Below are 27,423 nucleotides of genomic sequence, written 5' to 3'. Positions count from 1 at the left end.
TATTTTCATGGTGCATTCAAATGGCAAAACCCTTAAAAAGGCAATAGAATTCTTTGTGCATTTATTTGATTTAACTGAAATAACAAATACAGTCGAATTCTGGGTAGGCTCATTCGTCATGCAAGTTATTTACATAAGCGTCCCTTGAAGCATAGCCTCCATAGGTCTCCTTATTACATGGCTAATTCAATAGTGAGCATGTTCAAAGAAGCATGGGTTATTGAAACCACCAGGAATCAGGTCAGATTTGTCAAAGAAGCTATTGATACAGATTTGTCTAGCTTTTGATTGTGGACATCTTCCGTTTAAGGCAGTTGATTGTACAATATATCTAAACAAATCTGACAGATTGTACTACCGACAACCCACCATACGGGGAGAAACGGTAGTCTGCTATAAAACCTCATTTATTTCATCCATTCTAAAACAGAATAAGAGAAACTAAGCATATGAAGCTAAAATACTGTTTTGCTGGCATGATTAAACAGTCAAGAAACAGGAGAAGAATCTACCTTTGAAGCCTTCCTGTTTCTCCTTCAACTGCTTGTTGCAGCATGAGAACTTTAGACACGGCGTGCACATTTTAAAACTTTCAAAACATCAACTTGTCAAAAATGACTGAGACTTGTCACACCAAACGCACACAGGGTAAGGTCAACTCAATTTGTTGAGCCTAGCACTTCAAGGATGGTCGCACTCCACGAGAACCGGGCAAGAGACAATAAAATGTGCGCAAATCATTACCGAATCTGAGCTGTCGATCGGGAACCGAGAGGAAGAAACATCAATAAAAGTGAGCAGGAGTTACTCTCAGAGTGTACACTCTGATGTAAACATGTAGGCGGGAAGAAGATTATTTCATGTTTTAGGGATCTATTTATAGCACACAGAATCGATGAGAACTGCTCAGTTGCAAAACCAAGTTGGAACCATGCCAACTATTGGTGCTCCTCTGACTTAATTTTGGTTTTAATATTAGCCGATGTATTGTGCAGCATCTAACAGATGTGAATAGGTTCTTTTTTTCTTTTTTCTTACAGTATCGCACAGGCACCAATAAACACTATTCCACTCTCATCCAAACTGGACCAAAAATAGGCCCCTAATTGATGTAGATAAATTGTGTGAGATGAAAATGTTTCATTAATGGACTTTTCTAGAGTTTGAAATACGTTTATACAGTTTAGCCTGAACAATTATTTTAGGATTTGAATGATCATACAAGACTTTATATTGAATATAAAAATACCAATTACGTCTGCAAAACTTCATCTCAACTTTTCTATGCGATACTGAATTTATAAGACCGATTTGGGACCAAAAAGAACAAAATACTTTGAAGGAGAAAATACTTGATGAACTAAAAGGGTAGAGCTTGGAGACTGTTCTAATTATGGAGTGAAACTTCTAAAAGGTTTCGAAAGACATTTGAAAGAACAAGTGGCGCTTGTACAAAATAAAGGGCAGGCTTCGTAAAAAATAACCGATGATCACAGAACTTCCCTGACTTGAGAATAAAAATTTTATTGACTTGTAAAAAAAGCACTAAAACTATCCCCTGAGACAAGACCCTCTATGTGGCAAATACAAAAGGTAAATAAGGGCTGGGTAAAAATAGCCGGTGGCGTGCGAAGGGTGGCCGAAGAAAATCAATAGGAGATAAATAATGGGGATGGTTTAAAAAACATAAGTCAAAGGTTTCAATTCTGAACATCAATCATTTAATGAATGAAAGTGGAGGGAGGAAAGGGACACCCCTGAGAGAGTTCGACTACCACACCCAATTCTTGGAAGACTCACTTGAGGCAGGCAAGCACCCCCAAACCCTAGCAGGTTGCCACGGCAACCTCACATCATGCAAGGTAAACAATTCTTTGAGCTCAGAGTTTGTTTTGGTTTCAGTTACCTTTCACCTTTTGAGGTGACTGCTACATGTGAGAGCCAGTACAAGGTAGAAAGTGAGGCATATACCCTTCTCCTCCCCTTCCCCTCTTTAGCCTCACATTCCTACCAAGGGAATTTATTGAAGGCTATTAATTATTTAATTTTCAATAAATGATCATTTAATTAGTGGCTAGATTGCCTTAATTATTAAGAAGTTTCAACAGGAGGAGACAACAGTGAGGCCACGTTTTGCTTTTTTACTTGATTTGATATAAAGTGATTATGAGTGTAAGATTTTATTTTACAATTTTAACAGTAGGTTTACTGGATGTATACTTGAATGGACAGTAATGATGGGGTCACTGATATGAGAACAGCCTCTTTTGAGGAAAATTGAAATAGAACAGTTATCTTTTTAAATTTATCTTCCTTGTTTTTATCAAACTACTTACAGGAATAATATTAATATCTTGGAAATTTCTAGCAGTCTTTTTATTTTTTTCAATTTACAGCAGCTGAAGCTTGGTCTATAAAAATGCTATCGGAGCCATGGCTTCTCGGTTCCAACCAAACTCTTTCAAAAACTACCTGACATCTGTCAATGATGACTCAACATAACCTTTTTTTTTACTGATCTATGTTGCAGCACGAAGCTTAATTTGTGCAAAAACCAACTCATGAATATTTAAAGGGCGATATGAGTAAAACAGAAGAAGGGATGAAGTGTTACTTACGTGTGATAAGGATATCTCCCTGAAAATAGGGTAAATATATGTGCTGGGCAAAAGGAGCAAAAGGCTGGCGTCCACTCATGCCAAAAGTGTCACCTGATGTACACACACAACATGCACAGTGTCAACACTAACACAAACTAAAATCAAGTGCGCTACATGTAAAAAGAAAAAAAAACAAAGTTTTCAAAGTGGTTCTTGGATCCTATGAGGGGGAAAAAAAACTTCAAACGAAAAGAAGGAAAGTTTAATCCAAAGGGGGATAATATTTCCTTTGCCACTCTACTATGTCTGAAACTCGAAGACTGTGAAATTTTAACTCCATTATTAATACATGTTTAATGATATATATTTACGGATGAATGTGTACTACTAATGTGGCAAAAATGTAAAATTAGAAATTTTATTGGATGGAAATTTGGATACACAATAGACGGAAGTTTAAAAGATTCAAGAAAAAACAGTAAGTAAAATGGAGGAGGTTAAGCAAACAAAATTTTATAAAATAAAAAACGGAAGGTAGTCCTTCTTATAGGATTGGGAGATGTAAATCAAATTCAAGTTAATCCAATAGAAACATTCTACCATCATGGTTATGTAAAAAATTGTCCAAATAAACCTAAGGTACACAACTGCAATAAAGAGTCATTTAAAATTATTTCAAAATCATTGTGATAAATTGGACAAAAAACTAAAAATATCAAAGAGTTTGCTGCTATTTTTCTAATTAAAATAGTTAAATTTCTTTTCTACTTGCAAAAGCCTAGTGGATAATTTGGAATGCTCAGATAAGGAGAGTAACTTTGTACAGAGGTAGCTTCATTTTGCTTGGTTTATCATCGAAGCATTTTCATTTTCTTTCCGTTCATTTTAGGGAATAGATGATAAACCAAAATTCAGACCAGTGCTGAAAATATCAGCTCTGATATAAATTTAAGAAAGAGGGGCCTAGTTATGAGCATACTACAGGCCCGATTCAAAACCAGCGGAGGTTAAGAAGACCTAATGGATTGAAAATTATACACTCACCTCACTTGTAACATTGACACTGTAAGTTAAAGAATCAGGGTAAAAACTTGAATAATCTTTACGCCCGATTCTAGCAGCATAATTGGTTTGCTTGTTTTGCTTTGGTTTTAAGCTACGACGTAAGTTATGTAAAAGGCTGTTCAAAATTATTTTCTTGAGTAGTATGCAGTCATGTCCTCTCGCTCTTCTCTCATGGCCTAGATAGGAAGAGGATGTGACGAACTTTTAACTACATAATGGGCAATTGGGCCATTTTTTGGAAGCATCTATGATGTAAAAATAACAGCAACTTCTTCAGGATATGCTGTAACTTACAGACAAAGGGGCCGGTACTTAAGACATTCTTTCTTACCGTGTGTTCATAGGGTCTTTCTTACAGTTGGGTGGATACTAGTTAGGACTCTTCAAAATTAGATGGAAGCCCGTAAAGGTAGCCTTATTTTGCCTCCAGTGACATTAGTCTGACAGCACCTTTAAGGCTTGAATATTGAGTCGTGTAGTTGCAAAAAAAATTATAATAAATGAACAAGACTATACACGCGCACACACTCTCAGATGCTACTTTCACACAACAGCAAAAACCTGCTCAGCAGGCAGTGCTATACAAAGCTAGCAGCAAAATTCAAAAATTAAACTGCAGTAGCTTTACAAATTCAATGGTGCACCCCAAAAGCGCATAATGAGTTTTTCAACTTTCTTGCAAAAGTCTAAATCACCAAAGTTTACCATAGGCGCCCATAAAAAACCTGCACTGACTTTCTAATTTTATGTTCTCAAATTTTGCAGTGCACTTGAAGCTTCCATAAATACCATGAGAGACAAAAATTGAGGTGCAAGTTATCTGCCAGTCCAGGCCACCCACAGGGGCCTGTAATTCTCACTTACTCATAATGGGATCAATTTTCAATGCATGGTTTTTGGAATTACCTCATTATACACGGCAATTCAAGAGTCTTGACCCGTTGGTTAATTGTGAGGGACTGCAATTGGAGATTTAAAATTTCTGGACGTATCCTTCAATTAAAACAGTGGTAAAAAGTGGGCTCCTTGATTAAAGAATATACTCAAAATTTCAATTCTCCAACTGCAACCATTCAAGAGTTAACCTAGGGGGTCTAGACTTCTGGATTACCCTGTACTTACTGCGTCAACTTTAATACTTCTTAAATACCTCTTAAGGGTGCTCCATTGCTCTGCATAAGAAACAGCACACTTCAAAAAAACAAAAACTAAATCTCACAAAATGAAAAAAATTCTCAAGCACAGCATTTTACGCAAAATATAATAAGAGAAAAAATAAAATAGAGGACAAAAACCAAAAAAAAATTTAAAGTGTTTGAGTGATGATACATTATTGAAGAGATAGAGAATGAGGAAAGACAGTGACAGAGAGCACTGCATCATTCTCCTAACAATACTGAAAAGGTGAAAGACGAGACGAACACAAGATGAAAATTCTTCGAAACTTACCTCCTTCATCTTCGGAATCAGATAGGAAGTTCTCTTGCATTGTCTCTGGCGAGACCACTTTGTACTTCTCGTCAGTCGCTGTGATCTGTATCTGATTGTCTGGGGCATCAGTCACTTTCTTCAAAACTTCCACAACGCTTATATATCCCAGTTTTCGAGCGATTGATAATGCTGTTTGTCCTTGCTGAAATCAAAGAAACAAAATACTGTAATGAGAACTATGAGTTATACAAAGAAAGTTCAAACTTTCAGTTCTTCCATTTGAAGTCCATCATGGAAACCCAGTTGGCTGCAGTGACCTAACTTTTCTAAGATGTAATTTATTGAGCTACCAGAGGCTAAGATTACTATTTGCAAGTTAATCATAAAGTTGAACATAAAGTGCCTATCAAAGATGCAATAGAGAGATTATGCTAGCTTTGCAGCAATTTCTAGTGATAGAATTTTATGTCTAACGCATCAGAAATGTTCAAGCAGGTACCCAGCTTTGAACCATCTTGGCGAGCTGCTGCTGCAATGCGCCTGTAACCTAGGATACCTACAGAGTTCCAGATAAGATTGACTGTAAATAGACTGTGAATATGGAGAATTTGGGTACCAGATGTTGTGTTCCTCTCAATCTTATCTTCATTATCCTCTTACCACTGCGATAGAAAGTCCTTAGATGGGTATTAACTGGCAGTTGTCTATGTCCAGGTATTCAGTCTACAGATAGATTCACGGATAAAATCAGCAAAAAAAAAAAAAAAAAGCAAGTGTCAACTAATGTACTGTACACCACAGACAAAAGATGTAATTATAATGTAATGTAATTATAAAAAAGATAAATCCAAAAAGATCCTTAATTACATAATAAGGATAAAAAAAGACTTTGTCATAAGACCCTACAAGTCCTAGAGGATTGTTAGACCCATGCACATGAAGAAAAACCAGATGAATTAAAATTAGGAACATAACTAAAAATGGAAAGATAAAATGAAAAGAAAAAAATCGATTTAGGGTAGCATTACCGACAGAAAATCCTCCTCAAATTCAAAAAACAATAGTTTCGCCTAACCTGGGAATAGACGAAATTAAATTAGTAATAACTGTAGCTCCTCAAAAAGATATTTGTCCTCAAGGTAAAATATACCCTATAAAAGCAACTATTATTAAGAATAATAAAATAAAAATTCCACTGAATCAGACCATTATTTTTTTGAAAGAAAAATAAAAAATACCACGCCCAATGTGAATATAAATAAAGATAAAAAAAAAGGAAGCCCCATTGATATGAGCATAATAATCCAAATTTGATAAAATTGATAGCATATCATTTTATTCACCTACTAACCTACTAACTCGGGTCGCTACCAGAGCTGATTTCTGAAATTTGCTTCCCAATAGATGCTGATCACATGCAGAATAATTTTGTCAGGTATCAGATTTCAAATTTAGCGCTGATGCCACAAAAAAGCTGATGTTTGAATTTACTGGATTTTTCAATGATTCCTAACAATTTCAGTAAATGGTGCTTTTACTCTTGACACGTAAAAAAAAATCCAAGACCCCACTTACATGATTCACAATATTAGGTGAAGCTCCATTGTCAAGGAGAATAGCTACGATAGTAGAGTGGCCTTGCTGTGCCGCTTGATGCAACGGAGAGTAACCGAGGTTTGTTGTTATTTTCGGGTCCGCATCATGTGCCAGTAGGAGTCGGACCATGTTCAATTGTCCAAAATGGCTCGCCACGTGCAGAGGGGTAAATCCAGTCTGAAAGCATTATTTGATAAATTTGAGACATTTAGCTTACAAATAAAGATAATTCCGCTATGACAGTGAAGTCAAACGGTGTCAGTGAGATCAGACTGTAGGCCGAATTGGTTATCTAGGTGGTCAAGGCCAAAAATAATTTTAAAATGTGCTTTATCTTGTGACAACATAATATCTTAAAACAGCAAAAAGTCTTAGCTAGAGCCACTATTAGAAATGTGTTACTTTTTATGTTGGCGTACAGCACTTGAATTTCTGTATCTTTTAATAAAAAATTTGTAACGTCTATGCCTAAATAATTCTGAGACACCAGCCAACTATGCGAGTCATTTAAAAGAACAACTAATAGATTCTTTGTTTGCTATTCCTGCTTAAAAAAGGTAAAACTATGGATGTTGAGTTGCCTTAAAGCAAAGTCTTCACATAAGAAGACAAATATGTTTGAGAAGGGAAGAAAAACTATTTCAAAGTTACCTTCGTGATAGCATTGACTTCAGCTCCATTTTTGATTAAAATCGAAGCGACATTGACTTTGTCTTCTTGAGCGCAGAGATGAAGTGGGGTTAGGCCGTTCTGAAATTAAAATAAAAAGAATTAATAGCCATAGACAAGTGAACAATAAGGATTTTGCTGTTTGAAAATGGGCTTTTAAGTGTGGTAAACAATCTCATTATCAAACGAGCCTCTAAAAAAGTGCGAGTTAAAGCATTATGTCAAGTGTTTTGAGATGAAAATTTCCTAATTAATACAATAAAAGTGACGAATATTATTGAAAGTAAGTCCTAGACAAGGTACTTTTGTGCATTAGCATAAATATTAACGTTTCTTGTTGCATAAATTTCAACTTTCCACTCATGAAAAAACCATAATCTACTTAAGTTAAATTGCTCAAGTTACTGTGACAGTCTCTGCAGTATAAAAATATGACATTCTCAATCTCGGTACTTCAGTTCAGCTGTTGTTTGTTGCTGAAACTTTGAGTGACATAGGGCTAGATATTATGTTTTGGCAGAAAAGAACATTTTTTCTTTGTTCAAGGATGCTCACCAGTTTGAAATTACATACTCTCTTCTGAATGTGTTTAGTTTCGCAACTGCATGTTGGTAGTCAAAATCTCAACTAACTGATCTTGGAAGACTCATGATGTTCCCATCTAGAAGATAGTTTTAGTTTCATCATAATATGGGTTCACATGCCATTTGTGGCAGTCACATGATAAGCATGTTTTCTGGACAGTTGGAGAAGCTTGTGAGGGAAAAATATGAAGACGAACAACTTACTTTGGCTTTATGATTGACGTCAGCATGATGCTCTATGAGAAGACTGGACATATCAGAGTGACCTTCTTGAGAGCTCAGATGGAGTGGCGTGAATCCAGCCTTGGATTCTACATCAGCTTTCGCTCCATATTCTAATAAAGTGGTGGCAATATCCATCTAAAATAAAATGAGAAGGTAAATTTACACACATACAATTTTCGGAACTCAATAAGTGGTGATAGCAGATAAATCCCAAAAATTACATTGAACTTACACAGGTGCGCACTCTGAAAGTCATCAAGAGTGTAAGCAATAAAGAAATTCATAAGTAGACAGTAAGTTGGAGTTTGTGAAACTCATAGGTGGGATATTAATGAAAATTCATTCCTAGGCACTCTTTTCAGAAGAGAAAACTGAGTGACAAGGATCAAGAATATGAAATGTTTTAACTTAAATATCTGTTCTTAAATTTTTTAAATGGCTTTTCATGATAGCTGACAACCGCACCAGTGGCAAGAATACTTCAGATATTCTTCTCATACAATCGCATTTTTCAAACACAAGAGTTGATCTACTGAATGGGTCTCGGGGTGTTTTAGAAAGCAAGTGTTGTAAAATTTACTCTTAAATGCCATGGTTTTCACACCTTAAATGTCTTGATGATTTTAAAAAAAAATGTTTTTCTGATATGTTTTACAAACTGTAGTGATACGAATGAGGGACAATTTAAAATATTTTGTAAAAGAGAGAAAATACATACATTTTTTGGATGAACCATGCTTTAAATAAATTTACTAATAAACAATTGAGAAGTTAAAATATGAAGACAATTTGAAGACACGACAAAAACTAAAAATGACGAATGATAAAAACTAATGGACAGATATTTTAACTAAAATCATTTTTTATGTATTTTATGCCCTATTTTAAACATTTTCCCTTCGTGGAAAAAAAAGACTTCCACACATTTAAAAATTGCCTTTTTCTTATGAGGAGGAGTTCAAATTTAACTAAAACTCAAGAATATTCGTGAGGAGAGTACGTGAAAAAATAGATTAGAGTATATAGTGTACCTGATTTTTGCGAGCTGCAATATGGATGGGAGTGTGGCCATTCTTGGCTGTAGCGTGAGGAGAAGCTCCTTTGTCCAGAAGAAGTAATGCGACATTTTGATGATCATAATGGCTGGCTACATGCAATGGTGTCACACCATTCTGAAATTGAAAATAAATGAACCCTTGAAACAATTCTGTCAGTCTCAATACCTGAGCTGATTTTCTCCTTCTTTTTTTCACCGGGTGTGTAGCATTTTTTCATGAGATTCAAAAATTTCTTAAAAACCGCCATAAAAGTTTCAGAGTACACACTTAAAATATTTTCTGTGAAGAAAAAATTGATCAGTTGCACTAGTCACAGATTTGCATTGAGATGGTTTAAGCATGCAAATTAGCTAATAACAATAATAAGATCTTTCCAAGAAGGTAGTTTCTACGTTCAATGTCAATAAAGATATCGATTTTGGAAAAACATAGTGTATGACATCATCTACTGTGGCTGTGGAGTTTAGAATCTGAGTTTCGAGGCTATCGCAAACATTCAAGCTTAAATTTATTTAGATTATGTTTCCTTAAAGAGGAAAGCTGTTGCTATCATGTTTAAACTTAGTCAACAGAGGATGAAGATATAGCATTTTGATTCTATTTTTAACCGTGCTATAGCTTTGTTCATTTTAAAAAATTTGACAAAAACTCAACAAAAAAATCATCAAAAGCTTCATACCTTTCCCTGAGCATCTACTGGGGCATCTTTCTGAAGTAAAAGACTTGCTACTTTCATGTGTCCATGTTTGGCTGCAAGATGAGAAGGCGTGAAACCTTTTTTCGTAGTGCAGTTCAAAGAGGCACCGTTATCCAATAAAATTGATGCAACCTGATGAACAGAAATACAAAAAAATTAATGTTGTTATTCTTCACAGAGGTTTCTCCTAGAGATTGATGAGAAAAATTCACTTCATAGTCAACTAAAAATAATTTTATAAAGTATCTGGCAAAAAATATTAGGAATTTTTTAAAGAAAAACCTGAATTTTTTTCTGCTTCTTATGTTTATGCAATAATTGCCAAAGCAGCCTGAAAAAGGAGAGGAAATGTTGATCACTCAATCTTAATTTTCTTCTGCAATTGCACAGCTGCGTCATGATTTTCAATTTTTAGAAACTCGGAGCCAACATAAAGAGTCGGATTTTACTTAGATTTAAAACTTTCTCTTCGTACCTCTACTTATATTTATTAGGACTTTTTTGTTTCACCAGAATAATTCCGCATTATTGATTTACATGATTCCATTAAAGGAGACCATTCTCTGAAAAAGTAAATTTGACGATTTTTTTTTTTTTTTCTACAAGAGTGAGTGCAGCAGAAAGAGGAGAAAAGCGGATGATTCAACGAAATGCTGAAGCCAACAAAAGTAAACTCACAGAGTGGCATATTATGTCTGTGACCAAATGTTAATTGCAATGAGCCTGATACAAACTTTTGCTAGAGCAAAAATAAGAGTAGTTTTTCAAAGCAAATGTCTCAAAAATCATGATGAGCGCATTGGCAAAGTTTGAAATGCACTCCTAACTTTACAATCTGCGTAAGAAATTTGCGTTTTATGAGCTTCCTGATTCAAAAACGATGCTACTGCACAGGTGAAATTCCGTTAAAGGAGCCGTTCCATTCAACCCTCTCGCGATAGCAATACCCAACATAGCCAACACTTCCGCGCGCAAATCGCAATCGGGAGCACAAGGTTAACCGAAGCCGATATTTATCAACACGAAGAAATCGTGAATGTAAACATACTGGGTTGTTAACAAATGGTTAGCATCTCGTCCAGGCACATGTGTTTTGGGAGATCGGGGTTGGCCATGTTGAATATTGTGTAGTATCCTAGTGCACAGGGTTGGATAGAACGACTACTCTAAAGAATTGTTCACTTGTGCTGTACTATCACTAAGTTTCTTGCGCAGATTGTAAATTTAGGAGTACATTTCAAACTTTGCTAATGCGCTCATCGTGATTTTTGAGACATTTACAGATAGACATGACTCTTATTTTTACTCTGGCGAAATTTTGCAGCTACTGTACATACTACATTTACTGTTGAACATAGTATGATATGTCAAACATGCTAAAGAAATAAAAACTGCAAAGCCAAAAATGAGAGCTGAAGGAACATTTTGTTAGTATAGTAACAAAAGATATGGAATTGCTCTTTGAGTACCTCCTATGTATCAAATTTTAACGATACACAATTCAAGGACAACGAAATTAACGAGAAATCAAGGAGGAGACACATTAAGCTGACTTCAAAGTGAGTAATAAACAGACACAAAAGGAAGATGGCATTGGGTCGCAGGGAAAAACAGTCATTCACAGATGCAAAACAAAAAACAAGAGGCAATTAATCAGAGTAGTCTTTCTTAGAGGCTCAAAAGAGCAACAATCTTACTATTTCAATGACAAGAAAAGGTCTTAATGAATTTAAAGTAGTCAACATGTTAACTTCTTTTGGATTTTTTAAGTTAGTTGCAAAAAAAGTAAAGTTAATGATTTCAAAGAATAAGAGAGAAAGGAGAAGGAACAATAGATAATTCAGAGAGAAATTAATTAAGAAAAAGAACAATTTTCAAAATTCAAGTCTGGGAAAGATTTAATATTTAAAGAAATTAGTGCTAGGGCTTTCCCAAATGGAGAACCTGTGCTAAAGGGACTGTGCTGGCGAGAACAGCTCATCTCCAAGTACGCTGATTCGCCCCTAATTCCTAGGAAAGAAACATCTATTTACAAGGATAAGCGACATAAGTATTGATTTAGAAAGATGATGCTCCTACTCAGACCGATCTTTTCCTGCGAAGAAATCTACGATTGGGTTCAAATTCATAAAAAACAAAGAAATCTATAACTATTTAACAGTCACTAATTAACTGTATATGATAGTCACCAATTAATATGGAGCTCTTATCGTGCTTTTCGTTTATTCAAATAAATGTTCACAGATGATAAAAACTGTTTCTACTTTCAATAAATTTTAAAATATAGAATCGCGTAGAGATTAGAAAGTAAAAAAAAAAAAAAAAAAAAAAAACTTGAATAAAAATAATTCAATAAAATTGCTAGCAAAGCAGGATTAAACTAATAATATCAAGACAGTAAAATTTTATTCGTGAAATGCATCAAAGTATCTATAAAAAAACTTTAGTCTATTTCTCATATCTTCATTACACGCTAAAAAATGTTCTGGGGGTAGAAGCAAGAAAGTCACTGTTAAGAAATCACTAAAGCGAGGGTGAAACGAGAAAAACATTTATACAAAATTTCTTCTAATATTTAGTTTGTTATGTTACTTTATAAATTTTTTTCAACAAATTTGATAAGACAGGTCAAATTTATGCAAAATTTCCGAGAGTATTGCAAGTTTATTTTCACTTCATTAAATGATAAGAATGTGAAATATTAGTATTGCGAAGTGAAACATAGCTTGTTTCAGATAATTATTCTGTTTGATGAAAACTTGACCAGTTTTGCTAGTTCCACCACAAATTTACCAAACTTAAAATAGGAAGTTAAAAATAAAAGCACTGGAGATGAAATAATTCATGGAGGATGCTTGCGGAACCAGGGACAAAAGTTAAAACAATCCAGTCCAAATAAAAGGCCACACAGGGGTTAGAAGCCAGCTTAAAATCTTACCTCCGTCATTTTTTAGACGTTGGTCACATCCCTTGACTCCCTGGCCATGTTCATCGCCTTCTAGCTAGAGTCACTTTCAATTCACTAAAAAACACTGAACTAACAGCTTTCATCTGACGGAGCTTCAGCGAGCGTATCAAAAATTTAAGCTGACTTCTCCTCTGTGCTACCCTTGATTTACATCCACTTGACACTCCCTTACCATCGGATTTCTCTTGCTATTCTCGGTACAAAGGCATTGTTTATCTTCCTCTCTTAACTCAACTTTCGCTAAATTCATTTTTTCACACTTGGTATGAAATTTGAAGCTTCGTTTTACTTCAAATTTATTTTTTTGGCTTCTTCGTTTTTTGATTGATCCCAAAAAATATGAAACTGCACTAGACGATTACAGTGTACAACAGTGTAAAAGGATTTCTTGTTCTCTCAAGGAAAAAGTAATGGTCACACAAATCCTGAACGTCAATTTCTGATTACTTAGACATCTTTAAAATGGTTCTCAGAAGTATTATTCAATTTTGGAGGAGCTATTTAGTCGAGTAGTAAATGAGAAACTTGGAAGGATAGATTCAGAGGCTAATAAAGAAAAAGGGGACGACAGTTCATTTTAAGAGGAAAAAAACTATCTTAAAAATCGAAGGAAATCTTCATTCTTCACACATGTAGAAAGAGAAACCTTATGAACTCCTGCATTATGAATTTATCAGGAGAATAAAAACATGAGCAGAGCAAATAAGAAATGCAACATGGAATTGATGAGTATGCTACTAAAATAAAAAATGAAAATATATATTTGAAAGAAAAGAAAGAACTAGAAATTTAGATTTAATTTAAATTTGCGAAGAATCTACTTTCTGGAATTGGTATGTAATACAAAAAATTTAATAGGGTTGAATTAGGTTACCTAAACCTCTTGCAAAGGGGTTTTTATTATTTAGAATCATTACGGATTGGAAAGAGAGAGAGAGATCAAGAATGGAGAGGGGTCTAAAATGATAGATTAGATGAGAAAGAAAGGAGGAGAAGAGATAGAATTAAATAAAAATTTAATTAGAAGATACTCAATCCAGTAACAATATCAGTAAAAAATTATAACATAATAACGTAACAATAAAAGGTCAACGTAGTTACTGGGGAATTATTATTATTATTTTTTGTTTCTTTAAAAAATAGAGATAAAACTCAACAAATGATTACACCATTCCATGATAAAAGGGAAGATTCAGTTAGCACCAAAATTACTCTAATCAAACAGTTCAATCTAGAGACAGAGCATCTTAAAGTAGAAATTTAAAAAAAAGTTATTTGATACTCGAACGATTACTCATTTGCTGACATTTGTAGGAAACTTTAAATTACAACTACCCATCACAAAACTAACGGTAACTATTAGAGACAATTTGATATGATAGTGGAGATATAGGATTGATAGATAATAGAAGAAAGGATAGATATACACAGTAAGTAAGAGAGAGAAAGTGGTCAGAGAAGAAGTATTCTAAATGACAAAATATTTTTAACTGTACAGGTGTTTCTTTAACTAGCGTAGTTTCGTCCAATGTTTTTTTTTTTTTTTAGGCTCGGTGAGAAAAACTAGAAAGAACTGAAAAGAAAGATAAGGAGCAATCATATTCCCCATTTTGGGATAGATGATTCATTCCTCATTTTATTCATTCATTCATTTGGGATAGATGATGAAAGAAAGTGATCAGCATAAGCAGAGGTGCAAAAGGTTCTTAATGCTGGTCGCTTATTGCAATCAAGCAAGTTTTCTTTGAGAACAAAATCCCCGATCCCATAAAATTAGCTGAGATCTTCCAACTGTTAACTAAAATTGTGAGTTTTCAAAGAAAAAGGTATCATTTCATGAAGACATCCTAAACTCACTCGGCCAATCTCTCCTGAATACTTGTCTGCCACAGTTTTTGAGATGTGAAGAGCACAATGTACCCAGGAAGAAATAAAAGTGGGAGTGCAAAAATGCAGGGTAGAGAATTGGCAACACCTCTAAGAAGCAACAACATTATTCATCGTAAATTTTTTTAAATTTTTCTTTAAGGAGCGAAGGGGGGGGGGAGGAGATAGAAAAGTGAGCATAATAATCGTAAATAGCTCAAATCTAATATCTGCAATAAGGTCGAAGGTGGGATATAAATATCATTACAGTATTATCCAGCGGGTGGCTCAATTGGAAAACAGACTTTTTTCGGTGAAAGAGTAGGAAATGAGTTGTCAACTTATTCTAAAATGGGACGCGACTAGTCTAGGAATTAGAGGGAAAATTATTCGTTATTATTGTCATTTGTCTCAATAGCCTATGGTAGAACACTCTTACAAACAGACTCTCAGCATGAAACTTTCTACGGCAGAGCAATAAAGAACTTGATTATTTATCCTAGACTTTATCAGCGATTTGAGATCTTGGTTTACAACTTAGATTCTCTCCTTCAATACTTTGAATGTTGCTTCATCACTGACATTTTGATGAGTGCTTTAACACTAAGTCTTCAGTTCTGAAACACCAAGAGAATAAGGGTGACTAAATGAAAACCTCGGGGTCAAAGGACCAAAACCTATCCATGATGTAGGTAGTGTCTATTCGTTGGGTGAGACAACGACCAAGAAGGTACTTTACCTCGTCTTGGCCTTCCTTTGCGGCGATGTGCAGCGCTGAGTACAGGTCTTTGGTTGTGGAATCTACTTGGGCTCCATGCTGGAGAAGCAACATCACAATATCAACATTCCCTAAGCGAGATGCAATGTGCAAAGGAGTTTGTTGTTCCTGAAAAGAAAATAATTATGTTAATCACACCATTTAAATACATAACTTTGAGCAACTAGTAGATATTTAATAGCTTTTACATTTAGAGTATTGACAGATTGTGGTTACAATTTGAAGGAGCAGAAGTATTATGATTAATAAAATAATAATTAGGAGACAATAATGCGCTGGGATCTCTAGATATGTTTCTTCTATTTCTTACACAATGCGTAGTCTTTCGTACCAAGGAACTTATATTGTTAGCGTTTCAGTATTTCTAGGAACATTTTTATGTCATGAGAAAACTGTCGAACGAATTTATCTTAAAAATTGAGGGAAAAAAATCACTGGATGTTTTAGGCTAATTCATGTGAATGTTTTGAAATAAAAAATAAAATGTTAGTAAGAAATATGGAACAGCCAAATTGAGATGCGTTCCTTTGTGCAGAGGACGACTAATCATATAAGCCGTTGGATACAAAAAGACTTGAAAAACACATAAAAAATCGCTAAGAAACATTGAACAGCAGTTCCCTTAACAATGGCCCCTCTCTCTCAAACTGCATAGCGCTAGTAAAGACCCCCATCTGCCCCTACAATGTTAAAAATTAAGAAATGGTTCGCACATTTTCCTTACAAAAACGATACAATTTGAAAAAAAGCTCAGAGCCATGACCTACTTCATGAGCCTTGATGATGAAACTTCCTAGTTATGACGATACATTATTCTCAAAATGATATCTAAATAAATAGATAAAAAAAATTGTAAGCCACACATAATTTCTTGTACCAACCACACAAGAAAAACATCCACACTAATAAAGAGCGAACGCTTTTTTAAGTTTTTACTATGCATCATTGCCGCTCAAAATGTCGAACATGGTTCTGAGACGCATGAAAAACAGGCTAGAGGAAAATAAAATAATTCGACACAAATTTTCATTAAAAAAGAAGAAAAAACCCCGATTTGAATAATCTTAATAGGTGTAATAAATGAAAATTCATGATTTTTCATAAAGTAAGTCAAAAAGTCACTTTGAAAATCCATTGCCAATCTATGACCTCCTCAACATAAAAATGATCACTAAGAACTTTAATTAAAAATGGATTGAAAAGAAAGATAAGTGCACTCACCCTTGCTCTGGCATCTACTTGAGCATTATTCCTTAATAAAATTCTAATGATATCAGTCTGATTCGCTCGAGCGGCAAGGTGAAGAGGTGTCTCTCCACGCACCGTTGGAATATCTGGATTAGCACCATTTTGCAACAGGAAAATTACTATGTTCATTGCGCCCATGAAACTTGCTACATGTAATGGAGTTAGGCCGGACTGAAAGAAACATGCATTGATTGAATTCAGCAAGTGAAATGATGTGGAATAATTGCAATTTTTGATAGAAACTTGAAGCGTAAAATATTGAACAAAGAAAGAGAAGAAAAAAAATTGGATGATCATCCTATTTTTAGGATTGTGTAACATTGCAGTAATTTTTATTGTTTTTTTGCTTTTACATGTAAATTTTGGCAAAGGCAAATCTTTCGTAAAAATGCTACAATATTAATTATTTTGCGACAAGTAAAACATGATGAAAAGGCGATGAAAAAACCTCTTCAAGAACTATTTCCCTGTCAAGCAGGAAATTTGTATTAGTTTTTCTTGCTTTTACCTACTTATGAATTTTGGCAATGGCAAATTTTTTGAGAAAATGCTACAGTATTGATTATTCATGACAAGTAAAACACAATGAAAAGGCGATGAAAAAAATCTCTTCAAAAACTTTGTCCCCTTCGAAAATTGAGAAGAATATGGCCTTTGAAGACTCAAGAAAAGTAATCTAATCAGAATATGAAAAGTTCGGAAAAAAAAAACTCTTGATAGTTGTCCATTTGCTTTTGGATTGTATATTGCTGGACATTTACCTGGCGGATTCTAAGGGGATGATGGATGCAGTAAATAAAAGAGCTACTGAGTTTAGAGCGGAATGGGGAGAGTTATGCATCCCTGCTTCTCGTCAATTAATTTGGAAAAAAAACCTATTTAGCTTTTTCCACAGAAAAAACAGATTGGGACTTTCATTAAAAAAAAAAAAAACTTACCTCAGTTGTGACCTCAATTGAGGCACCTTGTTTCAAAAGTAATTCGACGACCTTAATATGATTCTTCTTGCAAGCTATGTGCAACGGGGTGAATCCATTGAGAGCTCGCGCATTGGGATCTGCTTTCCTATCCAGAAGTAGCTTAGCCACTCTGACATTTCCACAATGGGCAGCGACATGTAAAGCTGTTAAGTAGTCGACCGTTACATCATCTACCGGAGCCCTATGGTACAGGAGAATCCGTGCTGCATCTACGAAATCACCTTGCGCTGACATGTGTAGAGGTGAAAGACCATTCTGTAGTCAAACAGAGAGCACAAATTATAGCATGAGAAACTTGAATAAATGTGTCAGCTTGGTTTCACATACAATTGGGTATGGTACACTACATATTTTTTGGCACAATAATAATGGTGCTTTCACTTAACCTCAACCATGGCTTTGAAAAAATAGAGAATTAATGAAACCTTCAAATTAGTGGGTAGAAATAAGTGAAAATACATAAAACTTATTTGTAAAATATCTGAGAAATTCTAAATGGGATTTTCAAGTAGGTAGCCACCAAGACTTTTGTTCGAACCGACACGGAAGTAGCCAAAAGTAGATTCCAGCAAGTTCTACGGAGAGACAATTCTCACAGGTGCGTATATCATGAGATTACAATGACAGAAGCTTGGGAAGAGGATATTTTGAAAGAAAATTTAGAAATAAAGGAAAACCTGTGCCATTTTTGAAATGCTAAAAGTAACTTTTTACGTTTTACCCAAATGATTAACATTTTATGGTGAAACTAGAGAGAGAGCTTATAAAAATGAGCATTTTACAATAAGAGAAAACGCTATTTTACACCACCAAATCGTTTGAAGGAGTTTGTAAAATAAAGATTCATTGTATACCTTTGTTTTGGAGCTGATGGGCGCACCTCGCTCTAGTAGCATGTCAACAACCTGTTCATGACCAGATCTTGCAGCGCAGTGCAATGGGGTGAGACCATCTCGTGTTTTGGATTCAATATTAGCCCCTTTTTCCAGGAGTAAAGCCACCATGTTTGCTCGCCCCCATTTGGCTGCTACATGTAAGGGTGTGATATTATGCTGGAATTTGAGAAAAATTATGATTCTTAAACTGAAGATTTAGCGCAAAAAATAGTAAAATTTCATCTTATGGATATAGAGCTGTCGCATTAATTCATACTTTTAATGCTCCTCAGATATAACTGCCCATTTTGAGGAATGTGGGTCTGCGGTATTTTGGAAACTGATGCAGGGATAAAAAATATTATCGTATCATAGGTGATATTAATATATGACTAAATGTTGCTAATAATCTGCTTTAATGTTTTCATTTCAGTTTCCTCCTCGAAATATGTTTATTACTTTTTTCTGTTGATTGGCTTGATGATTTTCCACTTAGCCAATTTGCTATGATAACCTGCTTGGAATTCAAGCAAGAAATTCTCATGTCAAAATTCCAGTCATTTAGATTTCATTGCTTGCAATGAATCTGACCAACTGCATCAACTTAACCTAGAAATGAAACATTATTTTTCTTACCTTTGCGGAATAATTTACATTGGCACCTTTACTAAGAAGCAAATTAGCAATAGCCTCATTGCCATAATGAGCGGAAATGTGAAGAGGCGTAAAACCACTTTTGGACGTTACATCCGGATTGTGCTCGTTCTGTAAAAAGAATATAGAAATGAGAATCATCTTCAATGAAATGAAAATTAAGAAATTCAGGGCTAATTTAAAATTTTTACATTGGATGGGGAATTTTGAATATTAATTGGAGATTTACTGCAATCTGAATTTGGTTAACTGATTCAGTTGAAATTACATCAAAATTCAAGTAGAAATGATGGACAAGATATTCTAGAATCAAGCTGTCTTTTATATTTAATTACAGCAGTTAAGACCCACCTGTAAATTATCAGCAAAAAAAAAAAAATAAAAAAAAAATATGTTTGTACCTAGTCATCTACAGATAGAAGACTGCTACAGATAAAATCCTGCACCGGGTGGTAAAAGTTTTTACAGATGAACAGTTGTAAGTAGCCATGAATTTGGCATTTAAATACAAGGTTGCCGGTAAAAATTAGTTGACAAGACAACATCATTAATTCTCCTGATTTTTAATGTACAAAACCTTGACAACAAAAATGCTTTTGATGTGATTTATTCAAATTTTGCTGGATGGAGCAAAAAAGGAATAAGGCAGTAAAAATTTTAGAATCCCCCCATCCCCCCTCTTCGGAATTCTCTGACTTCATAGTCCTTATTCCATACTTTTTTAGGCTCCTAGAACCATACAGCCAAAAATTAAATAAAATTACAGTTACCTGTAATAGTAAGGCTGCAGCCTTGCAGTCGTCTTTTTTGGCTGCTATGTGAAGTGCGGGTAATCTCACTTTCCCGCGCGTGTCATTTTCAAGTAAAACTGCTACGACTTTATCATGACCTTGTTGCATTGCCACAGCCAACGGAGTGAACCCATCCTGGAACAAAAGTTTTTATGAGACTTGCACAATGAGTTTGTAAAATTTGCATGCAGTTTTGAATTCTGATAAATCTGTTGACAATTAAACTAACAAGCTTGCCATAAGTAAGTTTCCATGATGTTACTGATTAATGACAGTTGGTATTCTTGATGCGTCAATTTATATTCATAATTAAAATCAGTTGCACGTAGTAGTGAGAAAATTGCCACTTCAAGGATCTGAAATCATACACTTTTCAAGGAAAATATTGGTATCAATGTAAGTAACTCATTTCTTTTCACTCCAGGCTGTTGTAATGAGTCACTACACAACATCTGAAATGCAAAGAGTCAGATGTTATCTCTTCAAAATCTTACAAAGCAAAAAATTTACACAACGCAAAGTTCAGGTGCAAATTCCTGAGCAAGATGATGACAAGTCTTTTTAACATAGGTCAATGGGAAGATATTAAGATTACCCAAATTTGTTTAGTAGTTGATTTTCAGACTTTGCGTTGAGTGTAGTAATTTCCTCGTGAAATTTTGAAGACAAAACATGTTGCATATGCGCTTTCATTCATAACATGTCCAGAAGCTTATTTTTATCACAAAGGTTACACTTACCGCCATGCATGAAATAAAAAATTGGACCACAATATTTTGAAAAATAATTACAAACCTCTGTTGCAAGGCTCTGATTAGCTCCATTTGCAAGAAGAAACTTGACAACACTATCATGGTTTTCTTGAGCAGCCATGTAGAGTGGTGTGAATCCATTTTGACTTTGTACATTGACAGAAGCACCATGTTGAACTAATAATTTGACTACTTCTTCTTGACCAGCTGAAAAGTAAACAAAAATAGCAGCTTATTAATCATTCAATCATTTCCAGTGCAGCCATTTTTCAGCATTAATTCTAAATTTTGGAGTTTTTCCATTTTTCCGAATGTTACCCAGAATCTCCAGGATTCCTGGAATTTTAAGTTCTTTTCTTAACTTAGCCATTGATAGCGATTTTTCGGTTATTTCTCACCTACTTCATGGATTTTCAGTGATGTACTAATTTCAAATTGATCTAATTTTCAACTCCGACTCTGGTTCCCTGCTTTGAGCATGATCGTTTTCTGTTCCATACCTTCATTTTGTTGACATAACCTACCATTTTGTCTTTTTCAGTCTTAACCTGCACACTCTTTTATAAATGCTTAATAAATGTTTAAAAAGAACCTAACTGTGTGGGTACATTTGCTTTTTATTCAATTTTATAGCGCCTAGCCAAATTTTCTGTCCCTTTCCTTTGACTTTCCAGGTTTCCCTGATTCTTGAATCTTCTGCCTCCCTGCCTTTCCCTTACATGGTGTCTAGAATTTTTGACCATGCTCATTCCCTCATCTTTTCTTGATTTTCTTTGATTTTCAGGAGCATATTCTCTGATGAGAAATCAAAGTTTTCTCCCACTTTGCAGAAAAATAATATAGGTAACTCTCCAGAGTTACAGATATGAATATCCATTTTTATATATCCGAAAAATCCAAAATTCAGGATTACATATTTTATTAGAGGCTCTTTATAGCAATAATAACATACCACAGCGATGGAAATTCCTTGTGTGTGAAATTTTAGATTAAATCTGGCACAATTTGAGGGCTGATCTTACCTAGGGAAGCTATGTGGAGGGCAGTATTGCCCTTTTTTGTTGCTGCATCTAAATTGGCACCTCTTTTGATCAATTCTTCAACTACGTGTATATGACCATCTTTGGATGCTAAGTGTAGAGCATTTAGTCCATTCTGCCAAAAAGAAAGAAACATGATGAGGCATTGAATTATTCAAGCGTTCAAAATTGAAAAAAATTTTAAGGAATGGTTTACCCATGAAAAAATCCAATCTAGGGAGGACACGCGGAAAATGCATACTAATTTGATTTCATTCCAAAATTCCAGCAAAATATTGAACTGCAACGGTCAGACTAGGCGCTAACAAGGAAAACTGTTGCTGAAGAAAACTGCCTGCCTTCCTGTTCCATTTCGCAGTATTCGTCTGAACACTGGAAACTAAGTTCAAACATACCTGATAGACAAACTGCTTAACAGCGGCGTGGCGCGCTTTGCGATAAATCGATTGTTATGCCATTTAAACCTATGGAAATAGATCGATAAATAGGGTGTTCGCAGCAAACACCTTAATAATCGATTCTTTACCATATGTTTATATGGCAGAACAATCGATACATCGCAATTCACGCCACGCCACTGCTGCTTAAGATATCAGCTTTATACTAAATTGTTAACGCACGTTCGCTAAAAAAAATTACAACATTATACCTGATAGAGTTCTCGCCAAATAAGTTTATGCACTTTCAGACTGCAGCAGAAGATCAGCCACCTTGATTCTTCCATTTCCTATACATGTAAAAGTGATGTCAGACGATCTTTTGCTGTAGTCTAGAAGTGCGTTAACTTATTTGGCGTGGACTCAAGGTATCCTTTGGGACTGTTGAGGGATTCATAATATTTCAGAGTGATACAGAATTGTTTTGAGAAAAGCTGCTTAGCACAATCTGCTTTGGACTGATTGAAAATCATCTGCTGGTACAGCGGATGCATCATTTGTTGAGACAAAAGTCAAGTATTGTTTCCTTCGGTCACCACTCATCAGTAGTGCCATCTGACTGCATGTATTAACTTGTTGAGTGGTGCTGATTCGGCGGTAATCAGAGATTGACATCTGTCTGAACATACGATGCGTCCGCTCTACCTAACTGGAAGTACTTGTTCTAAAAGGCACACTTTGGAATGTGACTTCTTGGAAGAGATGCAGCATATGTGAGCCTGCTACCTTTAATCTTGCATTGGTGCTTTCCTGCGATTGTAGCAACTTGAGCCATTTCAACTTATGAATGATTAAATACTATTATTCACGTATTGTCTGCTGCAAACAACACCTGTTTAGAGCAGGTGCTGTTCGCTAAGTTGGGAGTTACTGATGTTCCGTTTGCAAGCGACTGCAATACAGTTGTCCAGTAAAGATCAAGGATTGATTACGCTCACAATGGGGCCACGGTCAATCCTTGGTCGCTATTAGACGATTGCTTGTAAGCGGAATGTAAACAAGTGCCAACTAAGCTGGCAACATCGCTAGTGCTAGGGCGGACTCATCATATGTTGAGACGGAAGTCAAGTATTGTTCAGGTCACCACTCATCTGTGGTGCCATCTAACTGCATGTTTTAACCTGTTGAGTGGTGTTGATTCGGAGGTAATCAGAGATTGACATTTGTCTCAACATTCGATGAGTCCGCTCTAGCCATCACATGAGCAGTCCAGACTGTGTCGGACAGAGTGTAGACACTCAGAGACTTTCCATTTGACCTGCAAAAGTCATTGATTGTACAGTCGGACTGGTAGTGTGATATCAGCTTAAATGGAAAGATGAAGATGAAACTAACATTCTACACTATCATTCGGCTATGCCATCTGTCAGCCTGCGTTCAACAGCTTAGAAGCTCAGAAGATTCAGATGATTCACCTGTCACATCCTTAGTGTGAGATAGGCAAATACTACAAGAAAGTTAAATTAAAAGAAAATTAACAGTCATGAGGTAACTTACGGAGTTTGCTGTATTTATATCCACATTATTCTTCAGGTGATCTAGGACTTTGTCTAAGTGACCACCCCTGGCCGCCCGTAAGAAAGATGTGTTCCCATCCGGCTGGAAACAAACGAAAAGAAACCGAAACTAATTAACAATCGGAAAACAAACTTAGACATTTATAATGACACTGAAATTCGAAATTCGAAATCCAAATCACGCTAATAAAAGCAATAAAATGAGAAGAAGAGAAGGAGCAAGGAGAATCAGCGAAACACATGTTGTTTATAGTTATTGTTGTTGATTCGAAAAGCGAGCGTTCTCATTGGTGTTCATTCAGCGGAAATCGGAAGTTTACCGGAAACAGAGTACCGGAGGCGGAAACTGCATAAATTAGGCGGGAAATCTCCCGTTTTGCGTGGCACGAATTTCAAATTTACGGCGGGCTTTTCGAATTGTCGCTCTCTGCTCCAAATCCCCGACAAGTGCAATGTGCCGAGATTGGTTCATTAATCCACGGTCTGATGGAACGATAACCTCCGAATATTCCATTGCACGTACAAATCTTTTAAAATGTCCGGTTTCATTCAAAAGTTTCAACGCTAACAAGTATCAGTTTTCAAACTGGTTGATGGGGACCAAATCTCCCTGCCAACATATTGTTCACATTAGAATTTTTCAAACGAAATTTGAAAATTTACATCATAAAAAATTAAGAATTTCACTCGTTAAACAGATAATTTTCTTACATAACACTGAAACGAAAAAAATATTTGTAACGTCGCGAGCCGAAATGAGACGGGTGTGAAATTGCGTCCTCAATTTTTGAAGGCGCAAAGGAAGCGTGCGATTTCCGAACCCTCGTAACTATAGTTCCTCCTTGTCTTCTTCGTAACTATAGTTTCAAAAGCGATGAATGTGAATCCATAATTAAGAATGTAAACATGAGTTTTTCCACCGGAGGTCGGAGCAGGCACATTCAGGCCTTTTCCTTGATTCTATTTCTGCTCGTAAACCACCAATATACGATAATGATAGGTTCTCTCGAAGTTTGTCGAAACTCGAGCAGATGCCGCAAAGCCGCATAATATCTAAATCTACGGTGAGCATTAAAGCCGGTCGTCGATGACAGAAAGCTCATACCGGGGGGGGGGGGGGGGGGGGGGCTATGGCCGACGTCGATCGCGACTGTCACGAGAAGCTTAGTTCACGTTCTCTGCTCTGCGGCAAACGCAACTTCACTCCAGGCCGGAGACCACCGTCGCATAACCCCGACACCAGCACTTGTTGCCAATTTTCCTTGGAATCCTACGTAATTTTTACGGAACTATACGGCCTTGTCTCCACGAGCCGTTTCACGAGATTTGTCCCAGGGAAAAATCCCACTTACGAAGTTGGTTTACCAAGTATGGTACTTGTACCCCTAGGATCCACTGAGAGAAGAAGAAGAAGTGAAAACGAATCGTGCGATATTTTATTCATTACTACATTGTTAATGTTTGTTTAGTTAAAAAATGTGTCTAATTGTCATTTGGGTGCAATTATTATTTTAATCCCGGTTAAAAACTCGACTTTAACTAATTTATCTTCCCGCGCAAACTAGTCGCAGGACTGTATGAGCCCCGTCCCGTGGAGACGGTAACTGGGAAAAATCCCAGAAGTTTCATTCCTGCGATTCGAACTTGGGACAAATCCCATGAAAACGTCCCGTGGAGACGAGACCTAAGTAATTCTAGAATGGAGAATTTGCAAGGGTCTGAAATTTGACGGATTTCGTGTTTAAGTGGAATCTACTGAGTGAACTGAACACGAAGATATTCTTGATTTATAAATTGAGCAATCATTAGAGGAGATATGAAAAAATAACCGATTCTCTTAATATACATGTGTTTAAGTGGGAAATGCCGCCAGATGACTTCACAAGATGGTGCATTTCCTCACTTTTAAATCTGTTTTTATACAATTTCCCATATCAGAAAAATATAATAAAAAAGACTGTGGAATCAGCTCTTTAAGCATTTTCAGACGAAGCAATAAAAAATTTGCTTGCAAATTCTCCATTCCGTAATATACGTCTTGAGACCGAGAGTTCGGGTATCCTTGTTCGAATTGAGGAAAACCCGGATTAAACCAGAATCGGGTGGAATTAGCCAAAATCAGCTTAACTATTAATCATGCTGCCTCATTTTCACTTTTATAATTTATTTATTTATTTATATTAGAAAGAACCGAACAACATACCACTTTAAAATTTCTCGTGAAATTTCTAGGCATTATGATGAAATGGCTCTAAAAATTTTAAGTCAGGATGTTGCTCGGTTTCCTGACAAAAAATGCAATACCACAGGAAATCAGGCAACGTTTGATGTAGTTAGTCTGAATTTGTTCTAGTCCATCCAAACAGCCTTACAGCATTTTATGTCGCTTAAAATCATCCCATGATTCAATTTTTTTTAAAAAAAAAATGAAGCATCAGTTAGCCTTGAAACCATAAATAAATTTCCCTCAGACTGTAGAGCATACTTTTAAAACTTTTAAGGCAAAGTTTTGCTTCATTTTCGCGTAAAATAAAGCATGAGAGAAAATTAGGCAACCAGTAATATAGTTGGATTGATTCTGGTTAATGCTGTCCGAATCAGCCGTGTTATAAAGTGCTACAATGGAGGAGATGGTACAGGACACTGCCTATACGCCTTCAAAAATAATGACGCAATTTCGCACACAGCAAAGCTCGTTAAGTTGTATCAATTAATCACTTGAGTCTCTTCATCCATGAGTCGGTCGACCGAGTCTGATTTTGATTACTTTCGGAGGCTCACTATCTAACTATAGGCATGCAGTAACTGATCTTCTTGCAATAATTAAGACTGATGCACAAAATAGGAAACAAGATTATAGAAAGTAAGGCAAATTTTACTTTAGGTAAGCGGTGAAGCATTCTTCAAAATAGCTAAATTGAAGGTCTTAACCAGATTTAGTTCCTAGAACTTAAAGGTTAGGTTTTTTAATGCAGTAGGTGAACAACCTGTTTACATCAACGAGGTAGTCAAACGCATACTCAAAGCTGTAGCTGTCTCTATGCCCATAGCTGAATATCTCATTTTCTTAACGAAAACTCTGGTTGCCCAATAAAGATCATGTCAATATCTTGTGCGATATTATATGTTTCTGCTGATCCAACTGGAAGTATCTCTCCGTGTAAAATTTCAATTAATGTCGGAGGCTGATTTTTTTCGAGTGGGGTGGCATCTTAATTCCAGTTTGCCTACAGTTTTGCTGAGAAATATTTATTATGGATATATTAACCGAGAGAGTCTGTGTTGTTGGTCCTTGTTAATTGAACTGAATGTTCAATATATAATACTCAAAACCCATCGTTGGGCGAAAAGCACTTGTTGATATCCGCTATAGTAACTTTTACACAGTTGAGCACTGCCGTAGAGACCGTAGAGTAGTAGAGTGAAAATATGGAGCACGTTATCTTTATGGGAATATTCGGTTTGACCGCACTTTTGACTCAAAGCACGTACCTATGTTTAGGTATTAATTGGTAGTGACTGTTGGATAGCACTTTTCTAACTCTTTAAAACTTTTAACAGATAACGTAAAAGGGAACTTTTTTCATTAATT

At 35.7% G+C, this 27,423-nt stretch overlaps 1 protein-coding gene across 3 annotated transcripts in view; it reads right to left on the bottom strand.

The window, feature by feature from the left end:
• LOC109035694 (uncharacterized) overlaps positions 1 to 27,423 on the bottom strand; it is a 99,113-nt gene that overhangs the window by 13,888 nt on the left and 57,802 nt on the right. Inside the window, exons 3-18 of one of the 3 annotated variants that reach the window (XR_011899631.1) lie at positions 23,812 to 23,913; positions 21,860 to 21,992; positions 20,881 to 21,044; positions 20,065 to 20,220; positions 19,277 to 19,405; positions 18,620 to 18,817; positions 17,724 to 18,020; positions 16,759 to 16,956; positions 15,499 to 15,645; positions 9,908 to 10,057; positions 9,202 to 9,342; positions 8,150 to 8,305; positions 7,344 to 7,442; positions 6,672 to 6,869; positions 5,115 to 5,298; positions 2,619 to 2,770 (exon numbers count right to left, since the gene is read on the bottom strand). Coding sequence is in view for 2 of the 3 variants with exons in the window: in XM_019049402.2 (XP_018904947.2) it covers positions 2,619 to 2,711; positions 5,115 to 5,298; positions 6,672 to 6,869; positions 7,344 to 7,442; positions 8,150 to 8,305; positions 9,202 to 9,342; positions 9,908 to 10,057; positions 15,499 to 15,645; positions 16,759 to 16,956; positions 17,724 to 18,020; positions 18,620 to 18,817; positions 19,277 to 19,405; positions 20,065 to 20,220; positions 20,881 to 21,044; positions 21,860 to 21,992; positions 23,812 to 23,913 (2,545 nt within the window). In the remaining variant the exon portion in view is untranslated. The remainder of the gene's footprint in view (positions 1 to 2,618; positions 2,771 to 5,114; positions 5,299 to 6,671; positions 6,870 to 7,343; positions 7,443 to 8,149; positions 8,306 to 9,201; positions 9,343 to 9,907; positions 10,058 to 15,498; positions 15,646 to 16,758; positions 16,957 to 17,723; positions 18,021 to 18,619; positions 18,818 to 19,276; positions 19,406 to 20,064; positions 20,221 to 20,880; positions 21,045 to 21,859; positions 21,993 to 23,811; positions 23,914 to 27,423) is intronic. The other 2 variants (XM_019049402.2, XM_019049403.2) reach the window with 2 other exon arrangements.

The sequence above is a fragment of the Bemisia tabaci genome, chromosome 3, assembly GCF_918797505.1.
Source record: "Bemisia tabaci chromosome 3, PGI_BMITA_v3".
NCBI classification, from domain to species: domain Eukaryota; kingdom Metazoa; phylum Arthropoda; class Insecta; order Hemiptera; family Aleyrodidae; genus Bemisia; species Bemisia tabaci.
Note: the sequence above shows the minus strand (reverse complement) of the source record. Positions and strands in the feature narration are given on the sequence as shown.